At 36.2% G+C, this 25,154-nt stretch overlaps 1 protein-coding gene across 3 annotated transcripts in view; it reads left to right on the forward strand.

Moving 5' to 3' along the window:
• Positions 1–23,221, forward strand: part of LOC149188106 (glutathione S-transferase L3-like) — a 30,242-nt gene extending 7,021 nt beyond the window's left edge. Inside the window, exons 1-11 of one of the 3 annotated variants that reach the window (XM_089411588.1) lie at positions 19,840–19,942; positions 20,049–20,093; positions 20,176–20,241; positions 20,375–20,435; positions 20,534–20,617; positions 21,888–21,986; positions 22,217–22,328; positions 22,436–22,512; positions 22,629–22,736; positions 22,870–22,947; positions 23,055–23,221. In XM_089411588.1, the coding sequence (XP_089267714.1) occupies positions 20,083–20,093; positions 20,176–20,241; positions 20,375–20,435; positions 20,534–20,617; positions 21,888–21,986; positions 22,217–22,328; positions 22,436–22,512; positions 22,629–22,736; positions 22,870–22,947; positions 23,055–23,072 (714 nt within the window). In that variant the 5' untranslated portion in view covers positions 19,840–19,942; positions 20,049–20,082 and the 3' untranslated portion in view covers positions 23,073–23,221. The other 2 variants (XM_089411589.1, XM_089411590.1) reach the window with 2 other exon arrangements.
• The last annotated feature ends 1,933 nt before the right edge of the window (positions 23,222–25,154 follow it).

A 25,154-nucleotide genomic window follows, 5' to 3' on the forward strand; every position in this document is an offset into this window, starting at 1 on the left:
TTTACATCTTTGGGATCATATCCCACTTTAATTACAAAATCCTCTAATGATTTTATTCTATTGTCTTTGGCTAAAGAAGAAATATTTTCTAACTTAAGTTGGGACTGAACATTAGATGGGACAGTCCTAAGTTTAGAAAGAGACATAGTTATAGTTGTCATAGTAGAAAACAACATCTCAGTAGTCCGTCTGTGCATATCCATCTAATCAATTGGATGGATTTGACTGGTATCAAATGAAAACACAACCTTTTTGTAATCTGATGGTGATTTAGGAAATGGAATATGGTCTTGTAAGAAAGCCATTTGCATTCTGCCTTTTTCACTGTCAAAAGCAGAAAGAAGCCTATGTTGGGAGGTTGAAGTTTGTTTCTAGAACTGGTTGTACACATTGGACTTTAAAGTCTCATTTTTCTATTTAATTTCTAGCAACCTTGAAAATATATTCTGATCATCTGAAGAGCTAGTTCCGGTGGATTGAATAATTTCTAGAGGCTCGCTAAAAGGTGAGGTTGTAGGAGGAGTAGTTGAAACACTGGTTGTGGGAGGAGTGGTTGAAGCACTAATCCCTACTGATGTAGACACTTTTGGATCTCCAAGATCAATGATCGTTGGTGGAGTTTCTTCTGCTGATGTGACCAAGCTAACCTTAGGCTTATTTTGTTGAAAAATGAATCATTTCATAATATCTTCAGTAGATGAAGTTTCCTCTCTCAGCCTTTTCTTTTGCTTACTTCGAGCAACTAGAGTATGTTTAGTGGGGGTAGACACAACCTGTTCATCTGCCTCTTGAAGAGTCCCATCAACCCATGTTTCTTTATTCATAATTTTTTCTATTTCTGGCCTTGGAGTATGGTTATAAGGAGTCATCTTGAAATTAACTCTCAAATCAGAAATGATGCCAAAAGGATTATAGGACTAGGTGAAATTGGGCTGAAAATTCATCTTCCTTAACAATGCATCTGCCTCAACACCAGTTGATCTGGTGTTGCAAATAAATGATCTGATCTGTGCTTTAAGCTTGAATTGAGACTTCCTTTTACCTGACATAAAATGTATCTCATCCATGTGAATCATCTGCCTAATATATTCCAGAGAAAATATTCTCATAGGAACATATTTGGGCAACTTATATGGTGCAAGCTCACAACCATATACTCTTACCTTGATATAGTTTTGGTATAAATACCAGTCACCAATTTTGGTTTGTTCACTTAAGTGTAAAATCCTTTTAATTTCATCCCCAATCCTGGGCTATGTCTGACTGTTAAGGAGTTGTGCCACTGGATGTATGAATGCATCTACAAATTCTGCAAATGATGAAGTGGTAGAAGTTGTTTTGACTATTTTTGTCCAGTGAATCATTGATTGATTCACTCCTTGTTCATCCTGCTTGCTGAGTTTGATAGGTAACAAATCACCTTGCTAAAAAAGAAACATGTGGACAATTACAGAGTTGTAACTGAACACTCCTTGCATAGTGAAGTTCATGAATTGTTCATGTATATTATCAACCAAGAATTGGTTGTAATTATACATGAATGCTGGTTGTTGATCTTTATTAAAAATGGATAGGAAACCAATGATAGTCTCATCAACATACTGGTCATCTGGGTATTGAGAAAGCAAGGAAATGCAGTGCCTTGAGGCTTCAGGAAACATAGAGGATGAGTAGGGTGGATTTCTTTTGGGTAATTCTGCATCCTTAGGTAGAAATATTTCAAAATTTTGGGCTCTTTGAGGAAAATTTAACTTATGGTACAGATCCATAAGTGTTGCTAGTGAAAAATGAGTTAAGGAGTCAAATTGGGGGATTAAGAGCATTTGATTTATGATTTTAGCAGAAATGTTATCAGAATGTCTCCATTCTGAGCCATGACTGCTCTTTTCACAGGATCATATATGGCTTGGCACTAGGTAATAAGGTCAAGGAACTCATGTGTCTTTGGGAAACTAAAGAGAGGTAACAGGGATTCCCAAAACCTAATTGGATCTTGTTTGTCAAGATAATTCTGTTTGAGCCACAAGTGCAATTCATAGAAATCAAACTCACACTTGGTTTCTGAAATTTTAAAAAGTGAGTCTACCAGAGGAGCATGGTCAAGGTTGAGCTGAGTTAGAGTGGTAGAGATTTCATTTGCACTCTGCTTTTTGGATTTCCCTTTTGGGGTCATACTCACATAGATAAGGAAAAGCAATGCTAGCAATAGACTGAGTGAATAAGAAAAGTTCTGCAAAAATTGTTTACCTGTGAATAGTAGAAAAAGTTAGAGGAAAGTAACAAAGACACATGAATAGGTTTATTTATAATATGCCAGGAAGGGGTAACGATTTAATTCATAATCGTAGCTTCTTTAATGCACAAGAGTGGAGCTATAATTGGTGATTACAATGGGTATGACAACACGGCAGTGAGCGTGTGAGGTGGAAACGGATATGTCGAATAGGCAACAGGTATGTGAGGTGGTGGCTTAGGATTGGTTGAGGGATAATGGTTAAGGCACGGGATGGAAAAGTCGTTGGCGGAGGGAAACCACGAGCGGTTTGCGGAGGGGGGAGGGGTAGTGAGTAGTTTGTGGTTTTGAGAGGGGGGTGCAAAGTGATATGGTGGCGACACATAAGGTTGGGGTGTCTGCCATGGAAACCGCTTTGCAGACTCCCCCCGTCGTGTTAACGAGAAATAGACAAGGGGGTGCGAAATATATCCCTGCCGTTGATCCGGGCAGGGAGTAGATGAGTCGTTGAATCATGCGCTCTTCTTATTGAAAGTCGACACGACTTTTTGTCATTTATTGACTTTGGTCTAATCAAATATGCACTTTATTATATAATTTCAAATGACAAAGGTTTATAACCAAAGAATTAATCCCGATTAAGGAATTAATCATAAATTAACAAAATTTAACATTTTTCTAAAGTGGCACATTAGACTAGTAGCATTTGCATTTATTTTTATATGAAAATGAAGCCTTTGTTTTCTTTTTGCTTCCCTAACATTTTATTTTTCTTTTGCCTTCTTTCTTTAGGGAAACTAACTCCTATCATTTTATTGATATGGATGCCTCTAAAATATAAAATTGTCCTAACATTTTATTTTTCTTTCTTTTGCATCCATATCCTAACTTAACATTTTGAATTTATTTTTGACTAATATACTAACTTATCAACACCTCCCTTTCGCCGTTCTTTCCATCAACTCCTCGGATCTCAACTGCTCGCCTCTCTCGCCGACAACCCTCCACCGGCTGCTCACCTCCTACACTCCGCCATCTCCCCCTTTTGACCCTTCACCATCTGGAAATTTGGATCTTCTGCCTTCCTTTGAGTTTCCCTCCTCTACAGGATTTGACTCGGAGACCGGAATAAACCCCCCTTCAACCACTCCACTCGCCCCTTTAGTAGCGGCTTCGGGTTCCTCATCTTCCCCCTCCGGCTGTTTTGAAACCCAGGTTGTCAAAGTCCGACACTCCACTACGTTGTCGCATCAAGAGCACCAGGGCTCTCAGGATCCTTTGCAGGATCATCCCACAACACCTCGCACTGGGAAATGAAAGCTCAAGTGTGTGAAGGCCACGAGCAAGGACCTGCTTCTGAAATTCGGGGAAGGGGTAATGTTGAGGAAAATTAATTACCTATCATTTAATTGTCAACCCGGGGGTTTCGTAAAAATTGCGAAGTGTGCGTGTACTATATATGCTAGAAATTAACTTTCAATTTAGATCAATCTAACTACGAAACCAAATAATGACAAACCAAATTCACTTATTCTAATTCAACACTCAATTCAAAAGAAATTATAGTACAATTATAGTACAGCGTGCGGAATTGAAATCTTAATCTTTCAATCTTGCAGGAACTGAAAAGCACACCACTCTTTCAGAAATGAAAGCAAAAACAATCATTCTTAACCTCTCACATAGGAAAAGATATGAAAGCAAATAAAAACAAATGCTCTTAACTTCTAGGTAGAAAGCAAATAAAAACAATCACTCTTAACCTCTCACACAGGAAAAGATATGAAAGCAAATAAAAACAAATGCTCTTAACTTCTAGGTAGAAAGCAAATAAAGACAATCACTCTTAACCTCTCACACAAGAAAAATTATGAAAGAAATAAATCTTAATCTATAAAAGTAATAAATATTAATCTATGAAAAACAATAAATCTCACACATTGTAGGTGGCCAATCCAAAAGCATGAAAGATGGCAAGTTGACAGGCTCTAAATGCAAGCATAACCAAATCAAGGTGAACATCACTCATGAGCATGGTGCCAAATCCAAATTCTATATTCAAAACATGAGCATTTCCCCAACTTTACACATGCCTTTCAAAGGAGAAGGCTCTCCTATTTATACAAAAACATAAGAAGCTACCTCATTAATGGAGGTCCATTATTCTCTCCCTAGATTAGAAAATCTCATAAAATTACAACTCAGATAGGTAATGATGAGACACATATCCTCTTTGACCTTTACCCAAATCTTCTTCCATATCTTGAAGATAATTCGAATTTGAGTATTGGAGGCTACACAAGGGTGCCTTGGAAGCTTCCAAATGACCTATACATGTCATGAAACTCAAGCCACTTTTAAGTATTAGCAAGTATATGTCATTTTTCTAAATTTTAACCATTTAATTCACTTATAATACTAGAAATCATTAACTTTTGGAAAACACAAAGGTAACCCATATAATTATGAAAATGGAGGCTAATGAAAGGTTATATGGTCATGGAGTTGTGACATGTGAGTGAAATGGTGGTGATAAAGGTGAAAGTGGATGATATTTTAAATACATTTTGGAGACTCTAGATTCCCCCAACTGACGTTATTGCATGTCCTCATGCAATCCACTGCATTTCTTAATCATGATTTGCTTTTGAATGAGATTGGCTTATATCATATATCCTTAAACTTTGCATTTGATAGTATTTGACAATTTTATTTCATTTTGCAAAGTATTCCTTGTCATACGTTGAATTGCAACATGTTTGGTTGGTTCTTGTGTGACAATCAAATCTTAATTGGTATTGGTTCTTGTGTTTCAATTGCTTATTTCTTTTTGTTGCAGCAAGATTCATTGAACATGTTTAAGAATGCATAAATCAACCATATATCTACAAACTAAAATATACATACAAACAAACATAACAAAAATCATAAAAAAACCTATAAATATACAAATATTATAAAAAAACACTTCATTAAAAAAAATAAAAATAAAATGATAAAAACAAATATTATACAAAACATATATTTACACTTAAAAAAAAATAAAAATAACAAAATAACAAAAATTATACATATAAAACATTAAAACAACATTCCTCTAACATCAAAATATACATATACGGAAAAAATTAGTACGAAATTTGCCATGAAAATTCAAAACATTGCGAGTGAATATCTAAACTGATATGAACTGATATGTGGTTTTGACTGTAGCAGCACTGAGACATGGTTTTGATATATCATGTTGTATTTCTTCCTCTTCTTCATGTGTCATAGTAGAGATTTTAGGTTGCTTACTAGGTGTTTCCATTTTCTTTCTTCAGGGCATCAATTAATGATAATTATGCTTCACTATGCCCATTGAATCACTTCAAACTAGTTTTTCAAACAAAACTTATGTAAATTTGAAAAACTACACACCTTTTTTTTCTCTTTGCAGGAGCGTTTATGTAATTTCAGATCTCCAAGGTCTGAACTTTTTTCTTGTGGTAGGCCTCTGAGTCTTCTTTCCAACCCCACAAGCCAGACCAAGATTGGATTCTTCAAGAAAGCATTATGTCCGATCTCCCATGAGGACTTGATTATAGACTAGTTCAGTAGAGCGAACTTGTACAGAGTGCCACGTGTCACTGTTTTGACCTTCGGCCTTGAAATTGCTACACGAAAAACTACAGTGCATGAATTTTTAGCTAATTTTTATAGAATTCAAATACGAAAGTTATGACGATTTCCCATAGGTCACCTATTTGAGACATAATTTTTGGAGCCTGTAAAAACCCTAACTTCCCCAGATTATATCTCCAAAAATATAGTGAACCAAGATGTGAAATTTTAACATGATGTTCACCCTGATTTCGAATCCATGTGGTAAAATTTTTATCTTCTAAAGTCTCGTAAAAAAAAAAGTTATTGCGAAAATTCCAAGATGGCCTGTTTGAAGAAGAGAAACCTTAGAATCCCAAACTTTGATACCAAATGTTATGTAACCAGCTCACAAAATAGAAGAAGAGATAGATCAACGACTTCAAAATTAGCCTCTTCGAGGGGGAAACCTCCTTTACATTACACAAATGAACAATTCTTGGATTATTCAAATGAAAAAACCTCATTTCTATATATAGGAGTATAAGGGGTCACAATATAATCAGAGCCAACATAACAATAATAACAATATGGGGACTACATGGGCACAACAATAACAATAAGGGGGATACACTGACAATAAAAATGATGGAATACACTAGTATTATAGGGACCTAACAAACTCCCTCCAATATGATCCTCCTTGCCTTGGCTACACACTTCTTCCATTCTGCTAGATTCTAAGTATCAACTGTTGTCGGTTTCTAGATATTAGTATCAAAAAATTCTTTCAACCCATTATCTTCCAGCATTGCCTCCATATTGTCCTTCCAAGCAACATAATTTGGGCTTCCCTCAAGGGCATACTGAAGTCTTAGTCCATAGAAAGCCATCCTGCTAGCTCTAAAGAATTGATCCTGCAAATTCGATCCTCCTGCAATAACAACTTCAAAATCTCTTCTCTACTATGAATCTTGCTCTGATACCATGTAGAAATTATGTGTAGATCTGAAACTTCTCATGTAATTTACTAAAACATAAGACTTAAATCTACTCTACTCAATTGCGGAATTTTATTCATGATCGAGAACACAAATCATAAACATGCACGAAGATTTATCACACATACACAAAGATTTATCTAGGGGAAAGCAACTGCTCAAAACCCCTTCCTATTTGTATTGCATTAATCAAATAATAGAGTTGAAACACAATGCTTTCTCAATCCTGAGTACAATCTGCAACTGTATAGTCTATCCCTTTGCCTGATAGACTGACTCTGGACAACACTTAGCCTGAGTACAATTTTGCTTTCAATTTTTCTTGCCAACCTGAATGCCTTCTCCAATGAATCAGGTTCCCAAAGGCGAACCTCATGTTGGATGTTATCAATTAAAGTCCCTATGAAGACTTCAATCCTATGCTTCTCCGAAAGATCATTTACCCTTATATTCAATTTTTGGAAGTCCTCAATGTGCTCTTCCATTGAACCCTTTTGTTTGAGATTTATCAATTGGCTAAAGAAGGTGTTGCTCTTTGTATCCTCATAATGTGCTATCATTTCCTCCATGAAAATTGACCAAGTGACAAGTGGTTTGCGAGAACAAATCCCTTTATACCACACAAACTGATTCGGTTCTAAATATAAATATGCAATACGTACCTTTTGTTGCAGTTGCACACCATGTAGATCAAAATATTGTTCCATCTATAGTATCCAAGTTATTGGATCCTTGCCATCAAATTTCCTCAAATCTATATTTGGAATATGGAGGGTCTTCAATCCAACGTTAGAGTCTATGAAATCATGATTAACATTTCTTTTGTTCTCATCATGAGTTTACTTTACTACCTTTTTGGCATTAGGAAGCCTTTCTTGTAGGGACTTTGTCCCGCTTTCCTTCAAACCTCCCATGTCTTTCTTCAAATCTTCCATGTTTCCATTCAGTTTTTCTTCTATACCATTTATCTTATTGATCATATCTTCGATCACATTATTCAAATCATCCCTCCAATTTTGGTTACTAGGTGTTTCTATTTTCTTTATTCGAGTCATTCTTTTTCTTTCTTTTAGGAGCTCGATCTTGAATCTGTTGTATCTTTGAAATTTCGGATCTCCAAGGTCTGAAATCGTGACATGTGGTAGCCCTCTAAGTCCTCTTTCCAACCCCACAAGTCTGATTAATATTGGATTCTCCAAGAAAGCATTATTCCAAATATCCCACGATGGCCTAATTATAGACTAGTTCAGTAAAACAAACTTGTACAAAGTTCCACATGTTACTGTTTCAAACTTCGGACCTAGAAACAATACCAAGAAAACTAAAGTCTGTCCTCTTTTTGTAAATTTTTACAAAATTTCAATCTAATGCTCAGAGATAAAGTTATGACAATTTTCCCCAGGTTACCTGTTTGAGATATAATTTGGGAGCCTGCAAAAACCCTAAATTCCTTGGATCAGATCTCAAAAAATATAGCTAGACAAGATCTGAAATTCGGACCCAAGGTTCATCAAGATTTCGTCTCAAATGGGTTTTAATTTTAGCTTTGGAAACTTCGTAGAAACAAAGTTATAGCAAAAATTCCACGATGACCTATTTGAAGCAGCAAAACCCTAGAATCCAAATCTCTAATACCAAATGTTATGCAACCAACTCACAAAATAGAAGAAAAGATAGATCAATGACTTCAAAATCAGCCTCTTCGAGTGGGAAATCTAATTTACATTACACAAATGAACAATTATTGGATGATACAAATGACAGGACCTCCTTTCTATATATAGGAGTCTAAGTGGTCCCAATATAATCCGAGCCTACATAACAATAATATTGTAGGGGCACAACAATAACAATAGTGGGCTTCTATGGGGCACAATAATAAAAACATGGGGAATACATGGGCACAACAATACAATAAGGGGGTTGCACTAATAACAATAAGGGGCTACACTAGTATTAAAGGGACCTAACAATGTCCCTGTCAGAAATGTTAATATTCTCTATTATCCATCTTACCATATCGGTGTAAGGTAAAATCTTGGGTCTAGAAGCAATTCTGTGAAGGAAATAACTTGCAAATTAAAAGTGGGAGACTTCAGAAGAGGTAGTAGCATTGGTTGTTGCTTCTCTTTGAATTATCTTAGGTCCCTCACTCTCTAGCAACTGGTACATGGTTTCCCATGAGGAAGTATCGTTGTCGATAGTGCATGTCATGTCTGAGAATAGTGGGGGCATTTCTGTTACATCAGATGTAGAAGATTGTGTGGCTACCATGGGTTTGTTTCCTTTCTTTGACTTAGTCATCCTATTACACGATTCTTTCTCGAGCAAAACTTGCAAATTGAGAATACAGAGGAATGAAGAGCAATAGGAGTTAAACGCGGAAGCATACAAACACACAAGGCCTTGAAATGACAGGAAGGGAAGTTTAAATGTGAATCAATCTAAAAAGGCCATCAAATCTCCTTGCGCTTTGAAATCATAAATACCGTTAGAATCCTTTAATAACTGAAACCATAGCTTTGTGTGGTTATTTATCATCCATTAATATATCGCATCGCAAAAATATTTTCAAACGGTAAATAAAAGTTATTTTCAAGTACTCCGCTGATATGCGATAACGATATCATTGTATTAGTTTATTAAGCATGAGAGATGTGTGATTGCGATAGTCACAATATCGCAATATCGCAATCATAGGTTTCAGGAGTAGCGGAGAATGGATATGGTTGAAAGCTTTGAGTGATTGCAAAATTGTGAGAAGTGGCGTGGCATTGTAGTGGGCCCATGGGTTTATTATTAAGCGTGACTTTGTTTTTAGCTTTATGATTTTCCTTAGGCGCACTCTTTAAGAAATAGCTTTATTGCAATCGGGGAAATTGGGAATGATATAATCGGGGAGCATGTTGATACTCTTGTGATTTATCTAGACGCGATGTTTTTAGGGAGTGCATTTTATTGTTTTGTCGAGTCCGATCACTTGTCGCATTTCACAATAGGGATGTTCCTTGGTTTTATGATATATCAATTTTATTATGAGATTGCGATGCGGGGAATTTTTGTCGTGAAGGTATTTCATCATTACTTAAGATTTTTAAGGAATAGATAGTTTTGGTTCCCGGGGGCTATCTTTTATTGTAATTGCAAGTTTCGAAAGGGTAAATGAAACTTTGCGACATGCGATATTGTCGAGTTTTCTTTAAGGTAAGCCTTATTCAAGTCATTCAAGATTTAATGAGGATTTGTTTATTAAAAAAAATCAAATTTCTTCTTAACAAAACCCCTAAACTAAACTATATTCTTGTGTTTTTCAATTTTTTAAGGGTCCCTATTTATTTATACAATAATCTCCTAAGTCATTTATGTAAAATAAATGGGGGGTTGTTGCATAGTACAACAGGGCCTGCTAAGAAAATCAAGCCTCTAAGGTATGGTCCCTTTGAGATACTAGAAAAGGTGGGTGATAATGCCTATCAACTTATTTTACCACCATATATGCACATTTACTTAGTTGTAAATGTAGATAATTTGAAACTCTATGAGCCTTCCATGCTAGAGCAAGAAGAGGAACATGTCATACCTTCTGTGGAGGATTTAGCACCAGACGCTTAGGAAAAGTTGAAAGAAGATACAATTTTGCAAAAGAGGTCCAAAAATACAAGACAAGGGAAACAAGACCTTTAGTAGATTGGGTTGAAGGGACAACTTCCAGGCAAAGCTAAATGGTACACCAAAGAGAAGGTGGAGGAAAAATTTACTCACCTCATTCAGTAAAAGCTTTTGGGGACCAAAATCCTCCAAAAATTGGGAGGTGTGATCCAAATTGGATCATTATATTGTTTTTCATCCATCTCGATGCGTTTGGAGTGGAAAAAGTGGAGGAATCATCTGAAGGGACCGTTTTTACCGGCGGGACCCAGTTTGGTGAAACGGGGTCTGAAACCTTCCAAGAGTGTTTCGGGGAATCCAACGAAGTTTTTTGGGGGTAGAATTTTCTTTCTTAAGTAAAACACATTTTCATGCTATTCTACACACAAAGATATTTCCAATGGCGCAATAATCACGTTAATCGGAGTCCGTATGCAAAAGTTATACCACTCAGAAGTTGACCTTCCTGCTTTCACACCTATAGCTCGGGAGGATGCCGCGTCAGCCCCCATTATTCATGGAAAAGGGGCTAGCCACGTGTTTGTGATGTAAAATACTCTAGGAGATTCTATTTTGTAACTCTAGTTAAGAGTTGATGTAGTCAAACTTAACCACTAGTAGGCTACCGGGTTGTGTTATAACCGAGCCACTAGGAGGAAGAGGCATTCCATTCTTTCGAGAGCATTTAGTTCCATAACTGAGAAAAGATAGCCAAGAGAGATAGGAGGTAGAGCACACAGAGAGGATCTATGCACTGTAGCAGCCCACAGGCCACAAACATTATTTCTTTGTATCTGTAGCCATATTTCTAGACAGAGAAAGAGAGCGAAATAGCCTCACCTTCCAACTGGGTTTTATCTCGAAAGGGTTTCTCAGAGAGCATATCTTGTGTATGATGTGTGTGTGAGATTGTTTTGTCATTCTCTACTTTTTTTCTTGATTTACTTTTACATGCATTCACTAACTACAATTAATTTTGAATATCTAGAAATTAAATAAAATTGTAATAGTGTAGAATCTCATATTTTAAATATAATATTATCAAATTTGTTGTGAGGAGCTATCTAGTGGAATATCCACGGCAGTTTACGGATCAGGTACCTCAACTAGAATGGGTACATATATTTATTCATACCTTAGACGTTATACCGACGAACTGGTATTTGGAGATGAAGCTGCAACACAGGACAGCTGATTGGGATGAAATGAAGGAGATTTTTTTGCTTACATTTAGCTTTGAAGACGGGTTCGAATGCATTGATTGGGCACTTTAGGGGATTAAGGCAACGATCTTCCAAACACCAATAGAACCTATAACTTGGATGCATCCTGAGTTCTCTGCATACATCAATTATTTTAGGTTGATTAATCAATTAACTGAATGATCACTGATTGTGACTGAAGTCACACCCACTACTTGACCTTCCACTAGTTCCTCTAACAATTGGAACTAGTTTAACTAACAATAACTCAATTTAACTAGAATAGATTTCTAAAAATTAGCATTCAATCATACTTTACTGAAATTAAGCTTCTCTAACTCAAATTAACTGAGTTAACTGAGTGACAAGTGCCATGTCACCTCAGTTAACTACCTCCAAGATTTATGCTGAAATAGAAATTCGAATTCTCTCTAGTTTGACCAAGGCAAAGTCAAACTGAGGTTTTCTTGTTGCATTTAAAACAACAAGCTCAAATCTATATGGTGGTCGATTATGTACACCTTTGTAGACTTTAGCAGTCGAATCATTGTGTGGAGGCAGGTCCCTTGTCCCACGAACAATGGGGTTGCATACACCGAATTGGTGTTTAGATTGACCGTGACCTTAAAATTAGATTATTGTTTATTTATCAACTTCTATGTTCATGTTTCCTAGTTTTTGGTTAGGGTTTCATCTATCTTCATGTAATGATGTTGTATTTGGTTGTGTGGAGCTGGGAACCTTGTTCAAAAAAGGGGGTTTCATACACCAATTTGGTGTTTGGATTGGTCATGACCTTAAAATTACATTAGTATTTATTTATCAACTTCAATGTTTATGTTTCCTAGTTTTGGGTTGGAGTTTAATATTTTTAGTAACCTGTCAATATTTTTTTTTAACTTCATTAAATTTACTTCTCTTTCGGTACCAACAATAAGTAATAACAAGGCAATACTTTTAATAACCCTTCAATATTTTTTTAATTTCTTTAAATTTACTCATGTTTCTGTACTGACAATAAATAATAGATCATCATATTTCTTTCCTATTGATCTCACACATTTGTTCTTAGTGCAATTCCATCTACCTAGTGCCCCATCAATGCATGTAAATCCATACATAGTACGAACTTTTAGGTTTCTTAGGCACTAGACTAAAAAGATATGAATGAATGATTATGAGTGAGGACAATAATAGTAACTCATTTTATTCATTTATGTAGAGAACAACACTAATTTATAATACACCCCCGCATCCATAACAATGGGACATAATGGTCCCATGTACGTCTTAAAGGAAACTATTGTAAAAATAGGGGCACATACATCTTAAAGGAAACTATTTTAAAAATAGGGGCTAGGGAATCATATCATTCCTTTGAAATCGTCGTTTTTTATTGATGTATCCCACTACATTCACTCCTTCAAAAGAATGCTGAGTTTCGTCCATTAATTTGAATTTTTAGAAGCAACTGAACTAATTTCTCCACTGTCCACTTCACTTTTGGAATTTGTTGAAGGCAAAGGCAGTGATGTTATGTGCAAATGCACTCAATTAATTTAATTATGAACCCAATCTTGATTGATTCTTCACCCATATAAAATGCAACACAAACATGAGTGGAAACTTTGTGATTTTATGGCCACACATGATAGAATAATCTAGTCAACTACCCAATATATCAACAAATTCCTTACATTGGAAATAAATTATAAAATCAAAGATGAAATCAATTACAAAATAATGTATGGGTCCTTTCGTGTTTGGATAGGTGATCCATTGACACATGAACTCTTTTTGTCTCATTTTCTCTACAATCTTTATCTTTATTCAGACTATGTTGTTTGACTATACAACATTTGATGTACTCATCATTCATTTGGCCCGACAATGAGACCAAAGCATTAACTATGTTGTCTGTGAAGAAGTAGCAGAGAATAGAAGTTTTAAGAATCGTTGTAAAGCAATAACTTCAAGGAAAACTGGGACATGGGAAAGGATAGAGGATGGGTGATAGTACCCACCTACCATCGATAGTAGGGTACATGAGAAGACCACAGACAAAGACCTCAAATGTAAGCGAGGATGTAAGGGGTTTAGATTGTGCAGACGAATGACAATATGATGTGCACTTAATGAAATCATGAATGATGATATTTGTTAACATGGTTTTGGATACCAAACATTAAATCTTCTACAACTTGATGGAAAATGTTAAGTCACATACAATAAACTATTCTTATACTGGATTACAATACACAAATATATATATTTATCCAAAATGTCAATGTGAGCTTTGTTGTCTCGATATGCCGCCTTTGTTCTTCTTTCAATAATCATGTTTTGTCATAAGAATAATATTGCTGGAAAATTGATACTGCAAGTTGGTGCTATTACACTTGGCACATTGAGGTGAAGCATATTACTCAATGACCCATTCAACAACTTCGTGTGCGCTCTCGGCTCTCGCTCCTCCCCAATTATCCTCGAGCACTCTTTCCTTGCAGGCTGCATCCATTTTTTCCATTTCCATTTGAATTGCAAGTTTGCGACCATCATCCATAAAGGGTGCAACCCATTATCCATAGAGGGCAAGTTATCATCCACAGTCTGACGCTAGACTATCGTTGGCCTTTAATGAGCAACAGAAGCAAAGGTAGGGTTGGTTGATCTGATTTTTTAATCCGTTGATTGAGATCGAGATGGAAACCTAGTATCATAGGAGGCGAAAGCAGTACATATTTCAATGTCATCACTAGTAGTATTTGTCTAGTTTCTGTCAATTGGGATACAAGAGGTGTTGAGGCGAGAGCTCTGACATAATCCAACGAGTTGATTAGTCCTTGCAGATTCAGTCCTTTTTCAAATTCTTCTCACTATTCCTTTATAACGCAGGTCTTTAGTCAAAAGGTATTTTTCATTATCCTCCTATCAAAATTTTTTTGTCTACCTCAATTTGTCATTGTGAGGTTTAGCTTATTTACTAAGTTCTATTAAGATTTTATAGTGTTTTAATGTAGCCACGCTTTAAATTTGTAAGATTATTAAGATTTAGAAAGATACTATTTCATTTTACAATTTTTTTATAAAAAAAATTATTTTATAACTTTTCATCTTTGAAAAAATAGATGAATATATGTTTTTCAAAATGAAATTAAAACTAACTCTTCAACTTTAAACATGGTTTCCTATGAAATTTAAACCCTAACCTCACATAAAACAATTACTTACCCTTCCTGAGTAAACAATAATTTTTTATAATTAAAATATATATAATCAAATCAAATTCCATCAAATAATTTTTTATAATTAAAATATATATAATCAAATCAAATTCCATCAAACATGCTGGAATTTTTATTTTTTTAGTCCCTGCCATCTGACAATGGCCAGGGACTATAGTAATAAAAAAAGATGTACTTAACATTAGTTCACCTGCTTGAACGCGTCTGTTTATCGAGTATAAACAAAGTTTTTTACATCATAGTGGTTTATGGTCTTATTTGGCCTCTTCCCGAGGCAGAGGCGCTGAAATCATATCTTATGTTGTATTTGTCCGGGTCTTTCTCATTCATTTTTCAGATGTTAGATGATTAATGCTAACATTAATCTGGCAATATAAAATGCTAGCTCTAGCTCTTATTGCATTTGAGCTATCAGGAGGCTGAACCGATTGATATCACTGTTGCAATGTGTCACTCTGCATGCTGCTGTGGTGTCTACAGAACAGATGCTGTTGCTGAGGGTAGACAAAACAGATGTTGTATAAGCATACCTAAAAGCATATCCAGATGATATGCATAACCAGTTGTTTCAGGTGGTGAAGAACGAGACGCAAAGCAGTAGTTTCAGTAACAAATTCATACGCATAAGATGTTGCTGAGGGACGAAGCACCACATCCATGACCTGCAATGCTTCTTGCGGAAGCGACACAGGCTCCCCTGCTAAATACTGTGCCAGTTGCTTCAAGTGAATCGTTGCGGCCTGCCTGAATAGCATGTGGTAAGTCCTAACCCGCCTGAACAACTCTCAAATGCTCATTTGATCTCATGATAAAGCTCGCTTTTGATTCCAAATTTTCCCATTTCCAAACTCATTATACCTCTCTAACTCTCACTGGTACAATTACTCATAATAAAACATGCAATTTTAATACTACTGTACAGGTTTCCACAATTATTGCATTAATTTGAAGAATTTCTGTTATACCAACAGAACATAGAATATACACAGAGGACTACAAGAACATTTTAAAGCTCAGAAAGGGATCTTACAACAACCATAGAGATTTATAGTCTCGTCTATGAATCTCTTACAGTCTTCTTCTTTGGTCACATCGGCAGCAATCACATGAACATTTTTAGCACCCAGAGACCTTGATTTGTCAGCTACGTCCAGTTCCACTTGCTTGTCGCTGAGAGGCTTGGCTGTATAGAGGCTCTTCTGCCCATCATAAGCAGGGACCTCAGGGTACTTCTTGAATGCTTCATACATAATCTTATATTGGAAACCCTTAGGAGGCCTCGGCTCAATGGTAACCTACGCGGTTAAAGCCAAAAAGATCATTCCAGACATTGACATGAATTTTCGCATAAAAAAGAGACGGTGAAAGAAAAGGAGAAAGATACATACATCGTAATGGAACAACTCCTTGTTCTGAAACCGAACCCTGTAATGATTTGCCAAGAGGGAAATAGGCTGTCCAGAATTGCCAAAGCACTGTCGAATGATGTCGTCGGGAAGATCATTAATAGTTCCTTCGCGTCTCAGCTGTGCCAGCCTCTTTGACCTACGCAGGCTCTGGGGTTTTACCTGAAATGAAAAAAGAAACAACATGAGTCGTGACTAACCATTCTTTATAGTATCATTGCATTATCAGAATTTATCAAGCGCTGCAGAGGTCAGCCGGTCCTTATAAAACCCAGGATTACTCACTATATCTTTCCTTTTTTTGCAAACAGGCTGGAGGTTGGAGTGCGATTTATATGGAACTCTCTGTGCCAACCTCTCTGACCTACGCGGGCTCTGGCGTTCTACCTGAATTGAAAAAAAAAGAAACAAAATGAGTCGTGACTAAAACAATAATATCAGAATGACAAAACAATCATGAAGTATTTGTGGTACCATGGCTCTCTTCCTGTTTAATGATTTGCAGGTTGCCGTGGAGAAAATATGTATCGCTTAATAATTTGCAGGGTGCAGTGGAGAATGCACCACCGCTAGTCATAGCAAGGTACCAGAAGCCCTGACACAGAGGCATGGAACAACTCCTTGTTCTGAAACCGAACCCTGTAATGATTTGCCAAGAGGGAAATAGGCTGTCCAGAATTGCCAAAGCCGGGTCGCCTCAAAATGTTAAACTTTCCGGCAAAAGAAGGGGTTGCCGGAACCATTTGTGCGCCACCGGCAGTCGTTGAACTGGGCATAGCCATTGCTCGTTTTCTTTTTCACTTTCTTTCTTCAAAGCTTGAGGTACAAGATGTTCGAACAACGAACAGAGTGAAGCACAGTACCAGAAGCCGTGACACAGAGGCAGAATTTACGAATATAACACAAATCTCACTAACAACAACTTCAGTCACTGTTCTGCTAGTTGCTGGCTTTTGAACCAGAGACCAGACTGACACAGTGTTTGCTAAAAGTGCTTACAGCCGTCACAGAACTTACCAAGACAACGCAAATGTCACTTGCTCGCGAACCTTAAAGCTATATTGACAACTGTTCACAATACATGCAAAGGGATGAATACGACATCATTATTGAACTTAATGGTTAAATACACATAACATCGATTTTAATTCTGATTTCAATCAGTGAAAATCCCTCAAAATTGGGCAATTCTGGCTCGAAAATAGCCAAATTATGGGCTACAACAGGATTAAAATTGCACAGAAACTAAATCCCTCTCAACAGATGGCCCTGCATTCAGTTACAGCCGCAACATCATACTTGTGCCCTCGGCCTGCATGATACGCTGAGAATAGGTTGCTTACAGCGACGGCGATAATGGCAGTGCGACCGACAACTTACAGCGAAGGCGATAATGGCAACGCGACGGACAATTCATTGGTCTTACTGAAGCCGATACCTGGGCATAGAAATCACGGAGTTAAAGCCGGTTTGACATGTTACACTATCTGTGCATGCACCCAATGATTTATGTGCACAAGTCTTATGCTCTAGAAAAACATGCAGCCAATAAATTATGTGCACAGGTGTTATGCTCTGGAAAAACATGATAATTTGACACGCGTCGGGTATTCTGCATGTTTCTTCGCCACGAGACGATTTACCAAGCTCGTTTCTTCGCCTTCGCTAAGAACTCATATCTGGCTGCAACAAACAATTGCTAAATCTTTAATATGCATTGGAGAGAATTTCTGGATCTTTAATATGCATTGGAGAGAATAAAATTAATATTCCATATCTTTAATATGCCAGCATCCTTTAATATTATGGAGAGTCAGAGCATTAAGTTCTTTGCATTACGAAGAGTGTTCATATATTATACCACCCTTCTTGGCATTATGCAGTGTTCAATGCTTGATTGGTGGTTCAAGTCTTTTATCTATATATAATTACAGCGTTCAGTACTTAATTGCAGCCTTTAATGCTTGATTGCAGACTTTTATTCATATATAATTGCAGTGTTCAATGCTTGATTGGCAACGTTGAGCTTGGAGAGCGTTGAGCAACGTTCATTATGGAGCAGCCTTCATTCCTGGAAATTTATATCATGGAGAGTGTGTTATCTATTGCATATTAATATATTATGGAGAATGTCTTGCAGCTATTCAAAAGAAAACTTCATTCCTGGAAATTTATATCATGGAGAGTGTGTTATCTATTGCATATTAATATATTATGGAGAATGTCTTGCAGCTATTCAAAAGAAAACATATTATGGAGAATGTTTTGCAGCGATTTTCTCTTGTGATCTTTTCAAATTTGTTTGCCAATTTAATATATCATTGTTATATGGTAGTGGCTTCCTCTTGGCTTATTGCATGGTCCAATATATTATTGTCATACGGCAGTGGCTTCCCCTTGGCTTATTGTATGGTCAAATATATCATTGTTATAAATTGCAGCGACTTCCCGTTGGCTTATTGCATGGTCAAATATATATGGCAGTGACATCAATGAATGTGCTATTGAAATATGTTGATGGACAGGTAAAACGGGATCGGAACCCTCGTTATTTCCCAACGGCAAGTAACTGATGAATTCGCGGCAATTAATATGAGTAGTGGTGTCATATTTGATGCCTGAAATCGCCGCGTGGCGAACACCGCGTACGTCACACAGCGGGAAAAGCAACTTTCCATACTTTGTTACCGGGCATCGGGCGTTTTGTGAAAATACGTCCTCACTCCGGCTACAAAGACCAGTAACTTTGCGAAAATATGTCCTTACTCCAGCTATATCACCGATTTGCCTGCTACATGGCCAATCTGCTCTCAACGGTTTAATAACAAATCCACTGGTCCAGGTACATGAGCATGAAATTGTAAAGCTATTTCCGAGCGCATGAAATTGTAAAACTATTATTCATACTAGAATCTAGCTACTTCATGTTCATAAACCGCTGAACAAGCTTGCTAAATACTGCAACTAACAAGAGAATATGGCAGGGACTAGCTGCACCGCAGCCCTTCTTGTTTTATTTATTTTTTAGACGTACTACGTGCTTTCGTAAATGGAATATTCATGTCACCGCGCGGCTTACATCATTGCTGAGGCATTCTAACATTGAGATGCCGTAGCCGAACCAGAAGTCTGCTCTTCGACGCGCGGCTTACATCATTGCTGAGGTATTTGTAATGTTATGATTTAGTGCGAAGCTGTATTTTAAGATTTGTTTGAAATATTATGTAATTAGTTTATTATTAATGACTGAATTATTGTTCCTTTCATAATTAATCATTGACTTTTAAAAACGAAGTCTGCTCTTCAACGCGCAGCTTACATCATTGCTGAGGTATTTGTAATGTTCTGATTTAGTGCGAAGCTGTATTATAAGATTTGTTTGAAATATTATGTAATTAGCTTATTATTAATTACTGATTTATTGGTCCTTTCATAACTAATCATTGACTTTTATAGTCTTTAATATTTTCTTGGAAAATAAGAAAATCTTAAAATACAATTGCAAAAGTCATAGATGCCTCAGTGTTTCACTGGCGTTCAGCGTGTTCGCGAAGCTTCTTCATGTCTTGTCTTATGGTTCGTATAAATTAATTGCCCATTTGTAAGAACCGCATAGCAGTTGCAGGTACAACTTTATAAATCCATCCATTTCATTTAGATATTTACAGTATGTATGGTTCATATTCTTCCACAATTAAGGGGACACTAAGCTTTTGAGATTTGTTTTGCAGACATATTTATATAACAGTGATTCTCCAGGTTAAGATGGCAGCACTGTAAGTATAAGTCACTGCATTGTTTGATGATATATTTAATTTATTATATCCAAACTCAAGGCACGGCGTTGCTCGATTGCAGCTATGCAGTTCCACCCCCTCTCACCTCCAAATCAGAACCGCCTCCATTGTTTGATGGAACGACCAGGTGAGTATCTAAATTTTTACTGTTACTGCATTTTGTTATTGATCATTTATTTTCATTATCACTTTCTGTTGGAATGTGTACGGTATCGTATTTATTTAGCGATTAAATACTGAATTTGATCTGTGGTTTGCAGATTGTATATTAATGTGCTGTGCCCATATGCCCAGCGAGCTTGGAGTGCCAGGAACATCAAGGTTTTTATCTTGCTGATCCCCTGTTTTGTGTTGGTAGGTCTTCTATTGATATCAGATATCATTATCCATTGGTTGAAACGGTTGAAAATAAATTGCAGGGTCTTAATGAGATTCAGATAGTTTCGATTGACTTGCAAGACAGACCAGCATGGTACAAGGAGAAAGTTTATCCTCCCAATAAGGTAGTCTAGTGTTTCTATATTTGTTTAATTTTATTTTATTTTAGTTCCTCACTCAAGGGCAATTGGATCTACTTTATGGTTTAATTGCCGTGTAACTAGGGCCTGGGCCCTGTAGTGTAAAAGCTCTGTTATTAGTTTCTTATGTTGATCCGAGCAGATGCAAAAGAGAAAATAGATGGGTTGGCCCTGGTTTTAACTTAGCCTAGGTAACAGGGAACAGGCTTGCACATGAACAAGCCGTCTAGCAATATTTGGGGGTTTTGTTTACAGAGGCGACAACTTTTTCTGAATATATTTTTTTTGGCCAGAATTGGTAATTTTTGGATTGCAAAATTTTAAGTTTTTAGTATTTCAGTCACCATTTTATCACTAGAAATAAATGAATGGAGCATTATCACTAGAAATAAATGGAACATTATCAAAAACCTCTGGAGCATCCCAAATTTCACAACTGTTCCACAACTGTAACCTGGTTTTTAAAAATTCTGACCAAATTTATATAAAAATCTGCCAGAAAACTTTGTTTTCTGGGTGAAAATGAGGCCTGTTTAGACTACGCGATATTTAGTTTGGTCCAATATATTTGATATGTGACCAAGTAAAATGAGGTGGGGATCATAGGGTTATTGCCTGAGGATAAGGTTATACCTTGCCAAATTTGCAGTCTATCTTGCCACATGCCCAAAATTCAGAATTACATGTGCTTGTGCTGGCTACAAATTGGAAAGTCCATCCTTTTATAATTATTAATTTTTATTTTTTTTTATTTTACTAAAACACATGGCGAGGGTGGAATTTTTTGGATTTCAGCTGCATGTCGAATCTAATAAGTAATATAAGCAATTCCAAGCTTAAGATGCACACGTTTCTTACTGTGGCTTGACAGGTTTGAAGCTGAGGGTTCAAATGCTACTCCCAAGTTTATGAGGCACCCTCTCCTCGAGAGGCTGCAATGAGTGTTTGATCATCGCTGTTTTAGCCTTTTACTATTTGGGCATGGACTAAGAAAAACCAACACAGATTGGATATTGACTTTGGCATTCTTAACGAAGTAGGGTGAGCCGTCCTTGTGTGCGTTGAGGTGTGATCATGTTTAGAGTGGTGTTAAACTTGTGTGCGTTGAGGTGTGATCATGTTTAGAGTGGTGTTAAACTTTCAAGCAAGGAATGTGCAGAAATAGAAGTGGCAACTGTGAAATGTTACAAAAGGGTCAGATGTCTGCAAGATACAGAGTGGAACTCGCAACAACTGATTATTTTCATTTTTTCAGGTTCCTTCTCTTGAGCACAATGGCAAGGTCACAGGAGAGAGTATGGATTTGCTCGAGTATCTCGAGAACAATTTTGAAGGACCTAAACTTTTTCCCACGGTATGTGCTAGCCTACCTGAATATTGTTAATTTAGGTCATTAACTAAATGAAAGTGTCTCAATGGTCAGGGACTTGGTATTTATCAATTTTAGTTTATAACGTTGAATTCGTTAGAGACTTTTTCAGGGTAGCAGGGTGGGGTTGGAACCATAGCTGTAATACCCTGAGGAATGCTAGTCCAGTTTTACCTCCAGAGTCTATGCTCTAAAATTTGTTTGCCATTAAACAGGATCCTGCGAAAACAGAGGCTGCAACTGAGTTACTGAAGTATACGGATACTTTTACACAAAATCTATTCGTTGCCTTGACCAAGTCAGAGCCTGAGGCTGCACAAGAAGCTGGTAAGAACAAATTCTCCAGCAGCCATCGCTTACGTTTTAATAAGATTTCTAACCTTCAACAGATTATGAAGTGTGGGTTAATATAATTGAACTTCCCATCACTGCAGGACCTGCTCTTGATTATTTGGAAAATGCTCTGGGAAAGTTTGCTGATGGGCCTTTCCTTTTGGGTGAATTCAGTGTGGTAAGCCATCTTAATAACTTGTTTTCCATTTGACCTTATATTATATTATGATCCGATTTGACAATTGAGATATTTTGACATTATATGATGTTATATTTTGTTAACCATTACTGCAGGTTGATATTGCATTTGGTCCTTTCTTTGAAAGATTTCAAGTTGTGTTTCCTGCATTAAAGAATTATGATATCACAGCTGGAAGGCCAAAACTACTGAAATGGATTCAGGCAAGTCAAACTTCTCTTTTATTTGCATTACTTCCTATTTTCAACGGTGCAAAAACAAATGGTTTTGGAATTTTATAATAGATTTGGTGCTTATGTTATAAAAATGCTTAACCACATTCTGCCTGGAATACAGGAATTGCACAAGATTGAAGGATATGCGAAAACAGTAGCTGATCCCAAGATAATAGTTGAAATTTACAAAACAAGACTGGTAGCTCGACTCTAATAATACATACTTGTGAATAAAGTCAATTCACAATGATACATCTTTTCTTATGTAGAAAGGATTTTAAACTCTCTTTCTTTATTGTTATGCAGGCTAATTTTGCAAAATGACGGTGATGTAGAAATGACCGAATGCATAGATATAGCACAACAAATAAAAAATTCTCTCTGATGGGAGAGCTTGTTATAATTTTTATGGTTGCAAGTGACAGATTTTTATAAATTTTATGATTGTGTAGGGACACATTTTTATAATTTTTATGATTGTAAAAGTTTTTAATAATTTTAGTAGTTAAATAAAAAATCTTTATGATGGGAGAGTTTGTTATAATTTTTATGGTGGTGACGGACAGATTTTTATAATTTTTATGATTGTAAAAGTTTCTATAATTTTAATAGTTATAAAAAATTTAATGATACTGTGTGAGTTTATGGTCTATAAGAAACTAGTTATGTATGAAGTTATAATAAGGGATATTGATTTTAACTTTGGATCTATTAAGTTTTGAGAAAAATGAAGTCTTTAAAGGTGTAAATCTTAAATTTTTCTAGAGTGCAAAATTTGGAAAAAATTTAAATTTCAAGAAATTTGATCTCTCGTTAGCTTAAGATGGATTAATGCTTTCTCTCTCTATATATAATGTATCAATATTATCTTGATTATTAAAGCAATTGCATATCTTCTTTATTTTAAACATCAAATGTTTTAATCATTAACCTACGTCCCTCCTAATCTAGATTTATCAAGTGCCCAAAGGATTTGATCATATATATATATATATATATATATATATATATATATATATCCTTTCATCCCATTTATATACAAGTGTCTAGTGAATAGGAAAGAAATTACATATTGCTTTCATTTTGAACAACAAACCAATAAAACGGTTTAAGCTATTTGGAAATCCAAGAGAAGGGGAGCTTGACACCAAGGTTGTGAGAATTGAACCTATGGTTTGTCAATAGCAAAGATGCTTTAACAATAGAGATTTGACGAATTGAGCTAACCCTGGACTCAATGGCTTGGCTCTATATATATATATATATATATATATATATATATGACACATTTTACATGCAAAATGAGAGAGTTTTGTACTCAACTTCGATTTGACTTGTGCCTTTTTAGAAATAAAAATAAAATAATCTCTAAATAAAAAACAATGTGGGTTATGATTATAAATGAAAAAAAAAATTATACACTAGCTCGAATGATGGGTGACCAGGCACTCGCGACCTCACCTAACAAGGAGCATGGATAGGGTTTCTCTGTCTGCACTTGGGCGCGCCTGATCACCCGCTGAACCTTTGTTGTCATCCTCACCGTTACGGTTTTTTTCTTACCGGTTTCGTTGTCACCTGCTACCCTACATTGTCGCTCAATTCGCTACAGGATGTTGGACATGGACCTCGAGGAGGTGGACTACTCTGCCGACCCTGACCCCCATGTTACCATATGGTCGAACCCTAAACCTACGTTGGAATATACACCTGTTGGGTCACAAGGTCCGTCTTGTTCACGCATTCCCGTTGATCCACCCTCCGTTTCTTTACCCGGTCCATCTACATCCGGCTTCTTGTTGTCCTTTGAGATAACTTAAGGTCAACTAGTTATGCCAAAGCATATATAATGTTTTGTTGTTTTAAATGATTGGATGACCAATGAACAATTTTATAAACAAGTGCTTTAAACTTAGATAGATTCTTAAGTAAAACAAAACGTTGTTCTTTAACTACACACGGTTAATTTCATTTTTATGGGATGGAGAAGTAGAGCATGAGAGGTATAATTGATTTGATATTCAAACTGAATATTTAACCATTTATAAGAAGAAATTAAGAAAACAATGCTTTCTTAATCAACAAAATATAATCAAACTGTTACAGAAATCTGGTGTAATTTATATTTAAAGAGGAACTTACAATAACAAATAGTTCTGTAAATTATTCTCTTATTTAAAACCACAACTTCATATAGCATTCAAAATGAGACTGAAAATTAGTTAAATTTTAAATCAGATAACTGCAAAAGACTTAATTTATATGAAGAAAACATAATGAATAAACAAGATGAAATACAACTCACTAAGAAACAGACCATATGAGGTAAATCTAGAATCTTTTATTATTTCAAAAATGCTCCAGCTTAGTACAAATTTGCTTGATAGTTTGTTCAGGGCTTCAACC

The sequence above is a fragment of the Pinus tabuliformis genome, chromosome 3_1 (assembly GCF_031772625.1).
Source record: "Pinus tabuliformis cultivar Carrire ecotype Pingquan chromosome 3_1, CPIR1, whole genome shotgun sequence".
Taxonomy (NCBI): domain Eukaryota; kingdom Viridiplantae; phylum Streptophyta; class Pinopsida; order Pinales; family Pinaceae; genus Pinus; species Pinus tabuliformis.